The sequence below is a fragment of the Mixophyes fleayi genome, chromosome 12 (assembly GCF_038048845.1).
Source record: "Mixophyes fleayi isolate aMixFle1 chromosome 12, aMixFle1.hap1, whole genome shotgun sequence".
Taxonomy (NCBI): domain Eukaryota; kingdom Metazoa; phylum Chordata; class Amphibia; order Anura; family Limnodynastidae; genus Mixophyes; species Mixophyes fleayi.
Window position 1 is genome coordinate 83,067,318 of NC_134413.1, and position 17,952 is coordinate 83,085,269.

The 17,952-nt window shown below is 42.8% G+C and overlaps 1 protein-coding gene across 5 annotated transcripts in view; it reads left to right on the forward strand.

The window, feature by feature from the left end:
- The window catches only part of LOC142108564 (uncharacterized), a 625,828-nt gene extending 610,507 nt beyond the window's left edge, over nucleotides 1-15,321 (forward strand). For 4 of the 5 annotated variants that reach the window (XM_075192322.1, XM_075192325.1, XM_075192323.1 and 1 more), the window contains 2 exons: nucleotides 11,013-11,124; nucleotides 13,046-15,321. In XM_075192322.1, coding sequence (XP_075048423.1) covers nucleotides 11,013-11,124; nucleotides 13,046-15,186 — 2,253 coding nt within the window. In that variant the 3' untranslated portion in view covers nucleotides 15,187-15,321. Of the gene's footprint in view, nucleotides 1-10,279; nucleotides 10,460-10,538; nucleotides 10,632-10,748; nucleotides 10,847-11,012; nucleotides 11,125-13,045 lie in introns of those variants that run through there. The other variant, XM_075192326.1, reaches the window with a different exon arrangement.
- The last annotated feature ends 2,631 nt before the right edge of the window (nucleotides 15,322-17,952 follow it).

The window sequence follows — 17,952 nt, forward strand, 5'->3', positions numbered from 1 at the left end:
CCTCTTTCCCTCTCCAACGGGACGAGGCAGGGCTGCCCCCTTTCGCCCTTAATTTTTGCCCTAGTGATAGAACCCTTGGCGGCGATGATCAGACAGTCAACGTCAATCTCAGGTGTGACAGTGGGACCGCGGGAATTCAAGGTATCTCTCTTCGCGGATGACATACTTCTTTCTCTGACAAATCCTCAGGAGTCTTTACCTGCCCTATATAAACTTATGGATGAATATGGCCTCCTGTCTGGCTATAAAATTAATTTTGTTAAATCCGAGGCCATGCTCCTCCATGCTTCCCCTTCCCTTAGGTCCAGTTTACAGACTAATTTTGCACTACGCTGGCAGGTCAATAAGATCAAATATCTTGGAGTTTATATCACCTCATCCTATGAGAAATTGTATCGGGAAAATTTCCCCCCCCTTCTGTCAAAAATCAAACAGGACTTAGAGACTTGGAAGAGCTACATCATATCGTGGCTGGGGAGGATTATTGCTATTAAGATGAACTTGGTCCCTAAGCTTCTGTATCTTTTCCAGACTCTTCCAGTGAGGGTTCCCGACTCTGTGTTTAGGGATTTGCATTCCTCCTTTCTAAAGTTTATATGGCGTGCCAAGCCCCCTAGAATTTCGATAGCAGTGCTTAAGAAGCCCAGGGCCCGAGGAGGCAGGGGATTTCCAGACATTAAATTGTATTATTTGGCATCCCACTTGACCCAGGTGGCGGTAACTTATGCGCCTTATCAGTCCATAGCCTGGGTGGACCTGGAGACCCACTATGTTGGGGTCCCCTCCATGGCATCACTCTGGGGTTTGGCTAATATAGATAGGCCACCAGCAGCTTCCTCTCTCCAATCTCTTAAATTCTGCTTATCCCTCTGGGACTCATGTCGGGTCAAATATAAATTGTCCTCCCCTATTTCACCTCTGACTCCCCTTTGGGGCAACCCACACTTCCCTCCTGGCAACTCAACCCAACAATTTAAAAACTGGATAAAGGCGGGATTACGGGTGGTCTCGGACTTGGTGGTTAATCAAACTTGGGCTTCTATGTCTGAACTTCATCATAAATTTGAACCGTTATGTCCGCTCTTTTTTGAGTACTTCCAGGTCCGACACTACGCCATGTCTTTGCCCCCCCAGGAGGCTCTTCGGGCCCCGACCTCCTTCGAGTACATGTGTTTACATTCACCTCTCACTAAGGGGATGATCTCCCAGATCTATAATTGGCTCATAGATTATACCTTTGATACTCCAGGCCGACATGAGCGGGAATGGGAAAATGACTTGGGTCCTCCTCCAGACGACTTATGCTGGGAGGAGGTCAGGGAGGGGATTGCCAAGAGCTCGATCTCTACATTAATTAAGGAAACTGCCTATAAAGTGTACTATAGGTGGTACTATACTCCTGATAAGTTGTCTCGAATGTTTCCTACGGCCACTCCGAGCTGCTGGCGGGAATGTGGCCAGAGAGGTACGATGCTACACATATGGTGGACCTGCCCTCGCATAGTTCCTTTCTGGAACATGGTTCTTACACTCATAAACTCTGTGTCAGAACAACAGATAAGTAAGGATCCCTGGTCATTCCTTCTCTCTCGCCCTATACCTGATGAGAGCGAGCCCTCTAACAAGCTTATCTCTCATTTTCTGGCAGCCGCTAAATCCCTAATAGCAAAGCACTGGAAAGACCCTAGGGCTCCCTCTATGCAGGAGTTACGGTCGTACATAGGACATGTCGCAAGCATGGAAAGTATAACGTGCTACCTTCATGATAAATCATATAACTTTGATAAGGTGTGGGCCCCGTGGTACTTTCTAGAAAGCCGTAGCTGCCTTTCCAGTACGGCTCCTCCTCCTGCAGATGGAACATAGCTCTTGGGCCGCCTCTGGACCCCCCAGGCTGGAATTGGTGCGCGGATGGTGAGTAATGTCTGTATGCTACCCCTCTCTCGTGCAGTCATTGTAACTGTGTGCCCTAGCTTTTCCTAGCAATGTTCCAAGTTTGCGTGCCTATTGGTTTATTAGTTATATTGTTGACAATATTTGTGCCTTTCTACCCCCCACCCTCCCTTCCCTTCTCTTTCCCCCACCGATATAAAAGTATAAAACTCAGAGGAAACACTTTGATTATTAATATTTTTCTTGTCCAAAATATTATCTGTACTGTTCCTGTTGTTTCCTCTACAAATAAAGAGTTTAAAAAAAAAAAAAAAATACAGTAACACAAAGAAGATGGTATAGCTTGCATCTATTGGTCCAGGTCTCAGGAAGGTCCAAGGGGTTGTCAATCATTGGCTAGTTCATCCTAAGGAATCCAAAGGAGGGGGTCACCTCTCCAGGGGGTTTGCTCGGCTCTTCCCACCAAGATTCCTTAGTCTTAAGTAGTTCATAATTTCCTATCATTCATAACTTGTGTATGCACTCTGCGATTCCCTCGCAGAGTGAACCAAACAGTAGGATATGTAAAGAGGTTTATTATGATACCACTCATGATATGATTCCTAGAACCTGTTCCGTGTATTTCACTAATATGCATGTAACTCTAATATAACATATAAATACTACTATATTTCGACATAACTGACTATGTGTTGCAACTACCATTAATGTGTACTATTTTATAAATATGCGTGTTAGTGCGAATGTATGGTAAAAGACCAATTACTGTTGCTGCCACGTGTAGTAGATGCGTACGCCCTTTCACGCCGTAGCGTGCCCTTGTACGCCGTAGCGTACCGTACGCAACTTTTCAGACAAAGACAACCAAGTTTGCTCGACTTTAATTGAAATGACTTTATCCAATTTGCTGACTTCGAGCTCCACCCTTTGATATTGTAATAAACTATCACCCTATCACCGTTTCAAGTTCAGGATTATACAATACTTCTTCACAGACCATGATCTCGGTATCTGGTACCACCCTTTGAGTCTCTTTCTCAGTGTTACTCCTATGAGACCATTTTCCACACTTCAACACAGTAGGAACACATTTGACAACTAAACCAATTGCTAAGATGACACCCAGTATAAGGAGAAGGAGCTTACCTACACTAGCAACCATTTCCTCTACCCACTCCCCCAGACCGGAGAACCATTTTTACAGGGTTCAACCACGAGAACCAACCCGCCACCTTTTCCCCGACCTCATATAACGAAGAATTATGGCTCTTTCAAAATTCCCATTTCAGCTGCAAAATTTCATCCATCTTCCGGTCTATAACCTCTTTAGGGTCATCAGTATTATTAGTAATGTACGTGCAACATTTGACACCGAATTGGGTGGCCAGTGTCACACAGTACCCACCAGTAATAGAGGTAAGATAATTTAGTACCAGTCTATGTTGCACCAACTCCTTCTTGTACGCTTGTAGCTCCCTTCCAGTATACCTGAAAGTGTCATCATACATCTCGGTGATATTATCTATTAATTTAGCTAGGTCTTGGATATATTTAAAGTTTAATGTTCCCCGAGCGGTCCTGGTAAGATCTAGAGCAACCATAACTTGGAAACCAGCAGTTTCACTAATCAATTTTGTAGCTATGGGTTCCTCACCAGGAATCATATTTCTCTTGCCACGGTGTTCATACTGTGTGTGTATGTATGGTGGTGATGTAGTCTTGTGAATATCTACCATTTCTTCATGAGTAATAGTCATGATTTCAGGAACCAGTTTAGCTAAGAAACACAAGCCCTTGGAACTCGGAGTCACCCAGGAATAAGCTTTCCTTCCACAAACAAAATATACATCATCAGGGAGAACATAAGGAATAGTATGCCCATGAATTATATCACACAGAGTTTTGATAAAACTACCCATGCCTAGTGTCTCCATTTGCTCTAGACACGTGTCGGCATTAATGACATTTTTACATTTATCTGTAGAGACTTTTCCAATGGATACCTTCTTATGTTTGGTTATACGCCCTAATTTGTGACTTCCATCAACATTCCTGCCTAGTAGTGACCTTGTGAGTCTCCCTCTAAAATGAGTGTGGCGAGCCATTGTCTGATCTGATAGGTCAGCCTCCCAATTCTCCAGGCGCTTTGCATGAGATATATTTAGGCACAGCAAAGATCTGCCTATGGAGTATTGTCGAAGCGTCAGACTAGGGGACCTAGTGTTATTGTACCTCCCGTCTATGGGCCTCCCACCCCTCAATTCGAGTACTTCCGATATGTTTAGAGGGAATGGCACTAGTCCTATATTATGCTGCCCTTGCGGCACGTGAGAGCACACCCAACACTCGGTTTGGTTTAGTACCTTACCCACCAGGGAGTGATAATCCTCCAAAGGATGCCCGCCTATATTCAGAGTATTGGGGGACTGGCATCGTTGGATGCTTCTCTCTTCAACTAGGGAGTCGCAGAATTTGCAGATACAATACTCATCAGACAATAGCCCCTCACACTGCCTCCGAGTTCCTGAGCTAGCAGACCTTTTCATAACCCCCGGTCCAAGTTTGATAATGGGCTGCTCTGAGTATCCTAATAACTTTTCTTCTGCCTCCATTTCATCCGTATCACTCCCAGAACTCTCCTCCGTCCTCCATCCTCCTTCACAAAAATAGAATGTCCTAAAAAAAATAAAAACAAGGGAAATCCTGGAACAAAACAAAAACAAAAACCGCCACTCCATCGCTGGAAAGATAGTTCTGGGGCAACGTCTCTGGTTCAGGTGTCTCGACTGCAGGCTTTAGGTCTCCCAGAACAGACTCACGAGTGACAGATCTATGTCGTTGGTCTTAGCTTTATCTTGCACTTTCTCCGGATTATGGACTCTCCTGCAGTGGGTGGAATGGACCCAAGTGTCTCTCTCTGCAACCTTCAGTGATGTAGTACTGGTTAGCAGCACTTGGTACGGGCCTTCCCAACGGTCTGTTAAACAACCTGAACGTAAGAAATTGTGGATCATAACATAGTCTCCAGGTTCAACATCAAGTTTGTTTCTGGCATACCAGGTGACAGCATTTTTAGTTTTTGTTGTTGTTGTTGTTTTAGCTGTCTACTCATTCTTATAAGATATTGTACAGTCACTTCATTATTACACTTCAAGTCGTCTTGTGGACTCACTATCAAATGAGGTTGTCGTCCGAACAGTATCTCAAAGGGGGACAGATTAAGAGGAGGTCTAGGAGTGGTCCGAATGCTATGGAGGACCAATGGCAAAGCCTCAGGCCATGCCAACCCAGTTTCAGCCATTATCTTACCAAGCTTGTTCTTTATAGTACCGTTTACTCTCTCCACCTTACCACTGGCTTGTGGTCGGTAAGGGGTGTGAAGTCTGCTACCGATTCCCATGAGTTTACACATGTTTTGGAAGATATCACCAGTAAAATGGGTACCCCTATCACTTTCAATGATTCTAGGGATACCGAACCTACACACAAAGTCTTGTACAATTTTCTTTGCAGTGAACACAGCAGTATTAGTGGCTGCCGGATATGCTTCTACTCAACCGGAAAACACATCAATACACACTAACACATACTTTAGATTCCTGCACGGTGGTAATTGGATATAGTCAATTTGTATTACCTGAAAAGGTCCGTCTGTAGGAGGGATGTGGGATGGCTCAGTTGGAATAGTTTTCCCAACATTTTTCTTCAAACAAGTAAGACATGACATTGCTTTCTTACCAGCCTGAGAGGAAAATCCGGGAGCACACCAGTATGCTCTCACCAGTTTGCACATACCTTCTTTACCCAGGTGAGTCAGACCGTGTGCTGCTTCAGCCAGGCTTGGATAGTATGTTCGGGGAGCTACAGGCTTACCTTGTCCATCCCTCCAGAGTCCTGAGGACTCTTGACCACATTCCTTCGCCTTCCAGACCGCCTTTTCCTGCAGGGAACACAAATCTTGCATTTCAATTAATTTCTGCATGTCTAATGTCTGAAAAACCATCATAGTCTCTGTCGATACAGTCATAGGTCGCCCTGCTGCCCATTTAGCAGCTTCGTCTGCCCTGTTGTTGCCCAATGACACTGGGTCTTCTTCAAAAGTATGGGCTTTGCACTTTATGACGGCTACTGTTCTGGGTAACTGTATCGCTGTCAGAAGTCCTTTTATGTGTTGTGAGTGTGCCACTGGTGTACCTGCTGCTGTCGTAAAGTTTCTAAGATGCCAAAGGGCCCCAAAATCGTGCACTACCCCAAAGGCGTACCTAGAGTCAGTATATATATTGGCTGATTTGCCGTCTGCCAATTCACACGCTCTCCTTAGTGCTACTAGTTCCGCCACCTGGGCTGAGTGAGGCGGGCCAAGGGGTTCAGCTTCTACCACATCCTGATCGTCTACAACAGCGTAACCAGTACATAGCTCTCCCGTCTCTGTCTGTCTATGACAACTTCCGTCTATATAAAACGTAAAATCTACATTTTCTAAGGGGGTGTCACGTATGTCGGGCCTTGCAGTAAAGGTCTGATTCAGGTGTTCCATACAGTCATGCGTGTCAGTATTCTTGCCTAACTCATCATCAACCAGGGTCTCCTCACCTCCCACCCTTTGTGTCTCTAGAGACACATACGGAAGGTATGTAGCTGGATTTAAGGTGCTACATCGTTTGATGGTGATGTTTGAGGGTGCCATCAGGGCTAGTTCCCACTTTGTGAATCTAGCTGAAGAAACATGTCTGGTTTGGGCTGAATTTAACAGAGCTGATACAGCATGGGGTGTATAGATAGTTGAATTATGTCCTTATACTACGTCCTCGCTCTTACTTACCAGAAGAGCCGTTGCTGCTACACTTCTGAGACATGTTGGGAGTGATCTTGCCACATTGTCTAATTGTGCACTGTAGTATGCTACCGGTCTGCTAGCGTCACCATGTTTCTGTGCGAGGACACCTGCTGCACAACCATCAGCTTCTGTACAGAATAGCTCAAAAGGCTTTTCATAATCAGGTATTCCCAATGCAGGTGCTCTAGTCAGACTATCTTTAAGATTAAAGAACGCTTGCTCTGACTCTTTTGTGTGTACGACATGTTCTGGTTTTGAGGAAGAGACTAGCTCCTGCAATGGTAATGCCAGAATAGAAAAACCTGGGATCCAGGATCTACAGTATCCACACATCCCCAAGAAAGTACGAACTGCTTCTGGCTCTGCGGCAGAGTCATGTGTTGTATGGCCTCAATTCTGTCGGTTGTCAGGTGTCTTAGCCCCTTAGTGAGGCAGTGTCCTAAGTATTTGACCTTAGGCTATCATGGCTGTAATTTATTCTTTGCCACCTTGTGCCCTGTTTGTGAAAGATGAAGCAACAACAATTTAGTATCATGTAAACATGCCATAAAAGAATCAGAGCACAACAACAAATCGTCCACATATTGAATTAGAACAGACCCATTGTGGGGTTGAAAGGATTGCAAACAGTCATGTAAGGCTTGGAAGAAAATACTGGGGCTGTCAATGAACCCCTGGGGTAGTCTGGTCCATGTGTATTGCACTCCCCTGTAGGAGAATGCAAAAAGGTATTGGCAGTCAGGGTGAAGAGGGACTGAGAAGAAAGCAGAACATAGATCAATGACAGTAAAATGACTGGCAGTCGGTGGAATCTGCATGAGGATGACAGCTGGATTCGGCACTACGGGGAATTGGCTCTCAACAACTTTATTAATTCCCCTTAAGTCCTGGACTAATCTATAGCCCCCCCCCCCCCCCCCCATTCTTCTTCACAGGGAAAATGGGACTATTTGCTGTACTGGCTGTACGAATTAAAATCCCTTGTTGTAACAGCCTCTCAATAACAGGATATACCCCTAGTTCCACCTCCGGTTTTAATGGATACTGTGGGATTTTTGGAGCTATCCTACCACTTTTTAGATTGACCATGACAGGGGCTACGTTTGCCATCAGTGTCCTGTCCATCTGTGGTCCATATTGAACCTGGTATTTCCAGCAACATCCCCTTTACTTGAGATGGACTTTGTTCTATAACAGGAGAGTGTAACATTAACCTTTGAGGGGTGTCCAATATATCCTGTACCTCATGTCCGACCTTCTCCGGTATATCTAAGAACACACCATCAGAAGTACAGTATATGACACATCCCATTTTACATAACAAGTCTCTCCCTAGCAAGTTAGTAGGAGCCGCCGCAGCCAAGAGAAACGAATGCTTGGTATGCAGGGGCCCGATAGTAACCTCAGCTGGTTTTGTTAGTGGATAATGCAACACTTTTCCCGTTACCCCGATGGCTGGAATTGTTTTACTGGTCACCTGTAGATTAAAAGGAGAGGTTTTCACAGACCGGGCCGCCCCTGTATCTACAAGAAAAGTTTCTTTCCTACCAGCTATGTCAACTATCATTGTTGGTTCTTCACTCTGACTCTCAGTTAACCTCACTGGTTGTAGACTACAGGTATGACCTGACCCCTAGCGCTGACTATCATTTTCCCGCCGTAGCGTGCCGTACGCAACTTTTCAGACAAAGACAACCAAGTTTGCTCGACTTTAATTGAAATGACTTTATCCAATTTGCTGACTTCGACATGGGATAGAGCTCACCAGAGCTCCAGTGTGAATCACTGAGTGTGTGGCTTCACCACGGCGCTGAGAGAGTTCTTCCTATATTCTCCTAGGAGATAATGAGACAGGAAGGGATGAAGAAGAAACTCTTCATATGTCGCCTTTTCTATGAAGCTTTGCCGGGGGTGGTTGGTTCTTTACTGATGCTCAGCGCCCACTTATAGAGGTTCAGGTTTGTGATCTGGGGAACACATCTCAACTCTACAGATGGATGAAATTTAGCCTTGCAGAGATTCTTCTTGCGCCTTGCTCTGCAATATCGGGTCTGACAGGTGAAACAGGAACAATGTGTCTTGCCAGGTACGGAGGTCCATAGGAGGATGGGAGCAGGGTGAAGGCAGGTTTGCCCCTTATCAGGCTGGAACAAGATCAGTACTTCCCAACCACAAGCTGATGTAGCGCAATCAATTTTTTTTTCAAGCAGCTGGTGAGTTAGGACACAAATCAATATCCAATAGTAGCTGAAACTCTGGTTTTCGGTACTTAGAAATCACTGATAGTTTCAGGTTGCACTGGGAGGTAGATGTGTCAGTGAGTAATGGAATCCAGTCCTATCTCAAGTCACCAGGCACCCTTTCGGTGTGCACCAGCTAGGTATAACCGTAGCTGGGCCAAGTCACGTCTGCAATGCTCAGTTTCGTCCACTCTTGCTGGTGGAAGCGGAAATGTGGGATTACACTGTTGGGCTCCCCCAATGACTCGGGCAAGGTTTTTCAAGCACCCAACTTTCTTTATATTACACCAAGTTGTGGTATAATTCTGATGGGTTATCAGGTCTGATGGGTTTTATTTTTTAACACACGAGTACATACCTAGACTGGCTTCCCTTCTGGTGCTCCACATTTGTGTTTATTTGGGTGTAGCCCCCACTATCTATATATATATATTTATTACAGTTTTTATAGCATCTGGCTCATTTTGTGTTTGTGAGTACAGCAATATCACCTTACAGGTGTTACACAGGGCGTTTTCTGTTACATGAGGACATCTACAACATATACACACTGGTATTCTACATAAAGTTTACCTTTATATAAGTTATATCACACTATACACAAAGTGTTGTAGTGGGTAAAGAATGTTTAATTCTTGGTATGTTTTTATATTATAGTTTATTCTTCCCATGATCCTCTCTGGCTCACAGGATGGTGACCATTCTCACTTTGGTACTTTCTGCTCTGCCTCAGTCGTCTCCCCCTGAACAGCTGTAAATGAGCAGCAGGTAGACAGTCTCAGATAGAAGTATCAGTACCACAATCTTCACATATGTTGGGATATATTGTATTGACCACTGTATGTTGTTTTTTGGTATCACTAAATGAGACTTTAAGATTTACAGCTCTTGCTGAATGTTTAGATGTCACAAAGTTTTACAATTTAGGGATCTCCATTATCCTGTAGTTTTTTTCTGAATGTGCAAAAAAGACAAGAAGTACTTATTTTATAGATATAACCCCTGTCCTACATGCACGGTCTATTAGAGTGTATATAGCGCTTACCTCACCTACTATCTTCCATAGGTCCATTCTGAGTCTTCTGTCTACTTTAAGCCCTCACTTCAAACTGCATTGATTTGTTCAAGCAGATGATACATCCATGGAGGGGCTGCAGATAGAGAACTCAGATAGGTGGGCCCACTGATGTCTGGAGCTGCAGGAGATGTGTACACTCTACTTTCCTGTATATAGGAAACAAGCCCCCCCAAAATTCCTTAAATGTGGAGCTTCATTTACCTTGATGTATCTCTCAGTGCTCAGGATTACACAGTAGTGATAAAGAGATCTACTGAACGTGTGACGCCGATACTGTGTTTTTCAGGAGTATTACGTAGGACCCAGAACCCCATCACAGTGCCTGAATCTCACTCGCTGATTTATCAGAAAGTCATTGACCAGAATGTCCAGAAACTGACCACACAGATCATTCAGCTGCTGACTGGAGAGGTGACTGCTGAGAATGGGACATTATACAGTAACACCAGGGGATGTGTCTGGATGATGACTGTGTCATTGTGTGTGTTAGGTTCCTAGAAGGTGTCGGGTTGAGTAGGAGAAGTCTAAAAAAGTTTTTAGGAAGACGCAAGGATGGAGAATCACCGGCCCGTCACATCACTGGGTAAGAGTAGACTTTTATTTCTTGTAATGGAGAGAGCAGTTTTTAGGACAACCAATATACTCCTCATCTGTTCATCACATATAAGCAATGTAATCAGTCACTGTGTGTTTCCTACAGATGGATCCAGTAACAGAAATACCCCAGAGAGATATCTCCATCCTCATTATTCACAGGATTGTACAGGGAGAAATTCCAGTATCCCACAGGAGAATCAGGTAGATGACATTTTAAGGTCTCAACAAATCCCAAAATTCCCAAATGAATTCTCAATATATGATCTGTTAAAAAGCTTTGTGGATCTTATACACACAGCAATTTCATAGCAATTTAATTAATCATATTATTAATTTTGATATTATTATTGTTTTGTGGGCTAATAAGGATGATGTTCTGACTGATATTAAAGTAGAAATTATAGAGGGAGAAGAAGAGACGTATGTGAGGGGTGATCAGCAGTGTAAGGAGGAGGAAATCCCTACAGATATCAGCACAGGTGAGTAATAAACACTTATTACAGAAGAGTCAGGTATTCACCTTATTTAGTCACTTTAATAGTCATAAATTTTGCATCCTCCTCTGCAAACTAATGAAGAAAAAGTATCTGCCCAATGGGACAGTCAGGAGTCATCAGCTCCTGTTAGACTCCTGCTCACATCATCGTATTGTGTCATACCAGCCCAGAGATCTGACCAGTCTCCTTCTCATATCATTGTGTGCTACCAGCCCAGAGATCTGACCAGTCTCCTCCTCACATCATATCACTGTGTCTTACCAGCTCAGAGATCTGACCAGTCTCCTCCTCACATCATATCATTGTGTGCTACCAACCTAGAGATCTGACCAGTCTCCTCCTCACATCATATCACTGTGTGCTACCAGCCCAGAGATCTGACCAGTCTCCTGTTCACATCATATCATTGCGTGTTACCAGCCTAGAGATCTGACCAGTCTCCTCCTCACATCATATCACTGTGTCTTACCAGCTCAGAGATCTGACCAGTCTCCTCCTCACATCATATCATTGTGTGCTACCAACCTAGAGATCTGACCAGTCTCCTCCTCACATCATATCACTGTGTGCTACCAGCCCAGAGATCTGACCAGTCTCCTGTTCACATCATATCACTGTGTGCTACCAGCCCAGAGATCTGACCAGTCTCTTCATATCATAGTGTGCTACCAGCCCAGAGATCTGACCAGTCTCCTGCTCACATCATATCACTGTGTGCTATCAGCCCAGAGATCTGACCAGTCTCCTCCTCACATCATATCACTGTGTGCTACCAGCCCAAAAATCTGACCAGTCTCCTCCTCACATCATATCACTGTGTGCTACCAGCCCAAAGATCTGACCAGTCTCCTGCTCACATTATATCATTGCGTGTTACCAGCCCAGAGATCTGACCAGTCTCCTCCTCACATCATATCACTGTGTGCTACCAGCCCAGAGATCTGACCAGTCTCCTCCTCACATCATATCATTGTGTGCTACCAGCCCAGAGATCTGACCAGTTTCCTCCTCACACTGTCTACTGTATCTCATGGGATGTCCGAATGAAAAGACTCCATAAATTAAGCCATGAATCTCCTGTTCAGTATATCCGGTGGTACTACCCATAATCCTCTCTATACCACCACATGTTATTAATCATTATCTTCCGTGTGTAATAATCCAGGAATAATTTATCCTCGGCTGTATATTAACATTGTACTAATGCAAAATATAAGATTATTCCCCTCCCTCTAGGATCCACCTTCTGACACACATGGAACTATAAACACACACCCGTCATTGCACAGTAGGACCCCTCCAATCTATTTGCTTGGATGCTCTTCATCTGCTGATCTGACTCTTTACCCTGCTCTGCCCTTGTACTTTACTTTGTGCTGTTACCCATCTGTGTCCTGCTCCATTATCCTACTGTGTCCTCATGTTCTCTGCTCTTTGTAATGGTGTGAGACCTAAGTCTAGTGTAAACACATATCGAGGACTCGCTGCTAATTTAACCCAAGTCTACCCTACTTTTGAGGCTCCAGTGTATGTGTGTGTGAGGGCAGAGTCTAGCTGGACAATGTCACTGGCTAATGAGGCTTCCTGTCCTAGGATGCTGGCTAGGCATTGTGTAAAGTCTGCATTTTGGCTGAAGTTGTCCAATCTGGATACAATCTGCCTGTCACTGTGGCTGGGTCTGTGCAATGTGCTCGGTAATGCATTTTTTTTTAATCTCTTTATTTTCGACAACAAGTACGGTAAGACTGGTAATGCAGTTTTTAATCGCAAATAATTATTTGTGGTTTTTAAATTGAAATTAAACAGATGGACATTTTAACTCACTCATGAAAATGTTGGGCATTATAAAACTTTTAATCAGTGTAAAATAACATCTGTTTCCATATATTTATTCTATTTCCAGCAGATGGATGCAAACACAGGAATATCTCAGAGGGAAAATTTATTTTATCTACAGCTTGTGAGATAGAAGATAACATCACACAAGATTCTTCAGGAGAGAACCCAATTACCCTAAGTATACATCCAATACTTCACAGAGCAGATAAATCATCTGATCCCTCTAATCATGAGGAATATTCTCCTGATAGCACAGATATTGTTACACATAGTACAGCTCAAACAGATACTATATTTCTATGTTCTGAGGGTGAGAAATACTTTATGGTTAAATCATCTCTTCAACAACATCCGAGACCTCACTCAAGTATGAAACCATTTCCATGTTCTGAGTGTGGGAAATGTTTTACACGGAAATCAAAGCTTCTTGAACATCAGAGAACTCACACAGGTGTAAAACCATTTCCATGTTCTGAGTGTGGGAAATGTTTTGCACAGAAATCAACTCTTGATGCTCATCAGAGAACTCACACAGGTGTGAGACCATTTCCATGTCCTGAGTGTGGGAAATGTTTTACACGGAAATCAAGTCTTCTTGACCATCAGACAACTCACACAGGTGAGAAACCATTTCCATGTTCTGAGTGTGGAAAATGTTTTACATATAAATCAAAACTTATTCTGCATCAGAGAACTCACACAGGTGTGAAACCATTTCCATGTCCTGAGTGTGGGAAATGTTTTACACGGAAATCAAATCTTCTTGAACATCAGGCAACTCACACAGGTGTGAAACCATTTCGATGTTCTGAGTGTGGGAAATGTTTTACAAAGAAATCAAAGCTTCTTGACCATCAGACAACTCACACAGGTGTGAAACCATTTCCATGTTCTGAGTGTGAGAAATGTTTTACACAGAAATCAAATCTTCTTAAACACCAGAGAACTCACACAGGTGTGAGACCATTTTCATGTTCTGAGTGTGGGAAATGTTTTACACGGAAATCAAAGCTTCTTGAACATCAGACAACTCACACAGCTGTGGAACCATTTCCATGTTCTGAGTGTGATAAATGTTTTACATATAAATCACGTCTTCTTGATCATCAGAGAATTCACACAGGTGTGAAAGCATTTCCATGTTCTGAGTGTGGGAAATATTTTGCACAAAAATCAAAACTTACTCTGCATCAGAGAACTCACACAGGTGTGAAAGCATTTCCATGTTCTGAATGTGAGAAATGTTTTACACAGAAATCAAGTCTTGTTGCACATCAAAGAATCCACACAGGTGTGAGACCATTTCCATGTTTTGAGTGTGGGAAATGTTTTATACGGAAATCAAGTCTTCTTGAACATCAGACAACTCACACAGGTGTGAAACCATTTCCATGTTCTGAGTGTGGGAAATATTTTACACAGAAATCAAATCTTCTTGAACATCAGACAACTCACACAGGTGTGAAACCATATCCATGTTCTGAGTGTGGGAAATGTTTTACAAATAAATCAAATCTTATTCTACATCAGAGAACTCACACAGGTGTGAAACCATTTCCATGTTCTGAGTGTGAGAAATGTTTTACAAATAAATCAAAGCTTCTTGATCATCAGAGCACTCACACAGGTGTGAAACCATTTCCATGTTCTGAGTGTGGGAAATGTTTTACAAATAAATCAAATCTTATTCTACATCAGAGAACTCACACAGGTGTGAAACCATTTCCATGTTCTGAGTGTGGGAAATGCTTTACAAAGAAATCAAGACTTATTTTACATCAGAGAACTCACACAGGTGTGAAACCATTTTTATGTTCTGAGTGTGGGAAATGTTTTACACAGAAATCAGTTCTTGTTGCACATCAGAGAACTCACACAGGTGAGAAACCGTTTACATGTTCTGAGTGTGGGAAATGTTTTACAAAGAAATCATATCTTGATGGACATCAAAGAATCCACACAGGTGTGAAACCATTTCCATGTTCTGAGTGTGGGAAATGTTTTACAAGGAAATCTTATCTTTATGGACATCAAAGAATCCACACAGGTGTGAAACCATTTCCATGCTCCGACTGTGAGAAATGTTTTACACAGAGATCACGTCTTGTTAAACATCAGAAAATTCACACAAGAGAAAAGCATGGGGCAGGGACTGATGTGAATGTGTTCTCTGTAGAGCGCTGTGGAATTAGTGGCGGTATATAAATAAATAGATGATATGAAACAATGCTGCTGCAATACTTCAAATATTGGAAAAACAATTGATATTAATAATTAAAATTTAACAAATGGACAGTAAATATATATACTTTCATACGGTTTTATCAATCAACTAATCAAAATGGGTGTAACAAAACATTCTGTTGTCTAAGTACATAAGTGACATTTAAGTCTAAGTACCATATCAAAGGTATTTTTCTACAAATGTCCAAAGTATACATACATTATAAGTAACATACAATATCTCAGTTCTTCAATACTTTTGTTGCTGAATGTAGTGTAGGTGCGCTCATGTACTTTGTATTGTGCCAGGATGTGAAAAAGAGATTTTGTTTTGCAGTGTGAGGTGTTTAAATGAGGTTCCAACGTTGTGGAGTCTATATATTCACTGGGACCTTCCCACTGTAGAAGGTGTCTACAGGGCCTGTATCTTTCCTACAAAAGGATTTGACTTTTAGGCATGTTTAGAGGTGATGGAGGTCAGGCTTATATTTTTAAATGTGCTTTTCTCACACCCTCCAGTGTGTGTGTATATATTGTGGCAAAGAGGGATATTTGCCACAGTTCCCTGTAAGGGAACATGTAGGAACACAGTCTGCAGAAGCAGGCTGCAGACAGGGTTAAGTTTTCCCTAGGTTCCTCTCTTAGCACACACACACAGGTGTTCCACATGGGTGTGATTGGTTTGCCATGATTTGTTGTAGTGCTTGGGGTGGAGGATAAAGACACTGTCTGTGTGGGTGGGACCACTGATGCCAGTAAGTGGCCGGCGAGCAGACAGGGAAGTAATGTCTAGCCAGATGTAGGTGGTGGGGATTTTCGTGTACTGATACTGGATATGATGCTGTACCAGCATTGGAGCTGTTATACCATCCTGACAACTGCTAATAAACAGCTAAATGGTTCAGCATTCCTGTGTCTGATTCCTGTGAATGCTGCACTTTCTCACAATATATATATATATATATATATATATATATATATATATATATATAATGTTTGTTCAATATGTAATAAAAACTTTCAAACACACAAATGTGACACGTAGTAATTATAGCCCTGATGTCCCTTAACTGATGATTTAGGCCATAGATGAGGCAGGCATGAGTAGTATTTTTGGAGGAAAATCTAAAAGTTGACTTTAACTAAGTGTGTGGTCTTAAAACAGAAGGCAGGAATTAGAGTTGTAGGACAATCACGCTTAGCTGGATGAAGACCGTGCACTATGACAGTGCATATATGGACATGACATGTAACTATGTGGTCAGTGCACAAATCGGGTAATAAAGTCTATAATTACCAACCAAGCTGACTTCTTGTTTTTCTTTAGATTATTTAAACTAAAGGAAAAAGGTGAAAAGGAAAGAAGGGAACATCTGGTAAGGGGGATATCCTGTATAAAGTATGGAGGGGACAGTGAGTGTGTTGGGGGGATGTTGGTTGGCAATATATGATCTATAATTTTACTATTCTCTATAATGGTCTGCGAACAGCTTTCTATATTGTGTCATCTCCTGTTGTCCACCTACCCTCTGCCATTATCACTTAGGGGGAATTCAATTGACATGTTATGACAACCAGTGCGGCATAAACTTATAGAACAGGTAGCTGAGGGCTTCACCTTTAGCAGCCGCCTTTCCCTGAGAGACTGGTTATGCTCACAGGTACTCAGATGCCCCCAGGTCTTAAACTCAAAGTAGTATAAGTTTATACTCACACGGCTGCGCACAGGTACAGGAGGTAACACACGGAACAGGTAGGCCAGCGATCTGCAGACTGGACGGAGCACCGGAGATGTCAGGTACCAGCAGGGTCAGGGTCACAGGCAATGTTTCAGACTCCGGGTACAGGCAATAGGTCAAGGTCACAGGCAATGGTTCAGAATCCGGGGACAGGCAAGGTCATACACAGGTAATCAATCCAAAGGTTTAAACATAACAATAGCTGGAGCAGGCAGCAGTACTAGAAACAGGACGCTATAACCGGCAGGCTAGACCCTCCCTGCCTTTTACACTGGAGCCAACCAATCAGGGCATATCCCTGCAACAACAAACAGGCAGGTTAAATTACATTAAAGAGACCTAATTAGCCCGCGAAAGTGGCGATTTCAGCGGTCGGGGCCGTGAAACAGGAAGTGACGTCCCGTTCGTCATAGCGACGGCCGGGACGCCAGAGGGAGCAGGAAGTGAGTCACGGCGGTGCCCGTGGTCGCCGCGGCTCGTAACATGACAGCAGTGTTTTATTTATTTTTTGCAATGTTAAAAATCAAAATTACCCGTGCGAGATTAAACCCGTGGGCGCGACCATTTTTAGGTACCTCAGCGTAAAAAAATTGTGCTATTCAATTTAAATACAGGTAATGCCCCCCCCCCCTCCCTGCTGAGTGAAGGGGAGGGTTTAATGCAGTCATCTATGGTAAAAAAATGCATTGGAATACATTTGTATTGCATTACACAACCTTCTATTTTATAATATCTACATGTAGTACTGTTTTTTTTTTTACTATACAATTATCTATACCATGACAAAACTAATTAGTACATACATATATTAATTAGTGATTATTGTTTTTTTTACATGATTTTTGTAAAAAAAAAATCACCTTTTCCATGTTATGTATTACTGAGAAACATAATTTTTCTTCTATTACATTATTACATAATATCAATAGTTTTCTTATGTTTTTATTTGTTTGCACAGTCATGAGAGGTGTGAGATAGAATTGGCGATTTGACAGGTTACCGCGCCGCG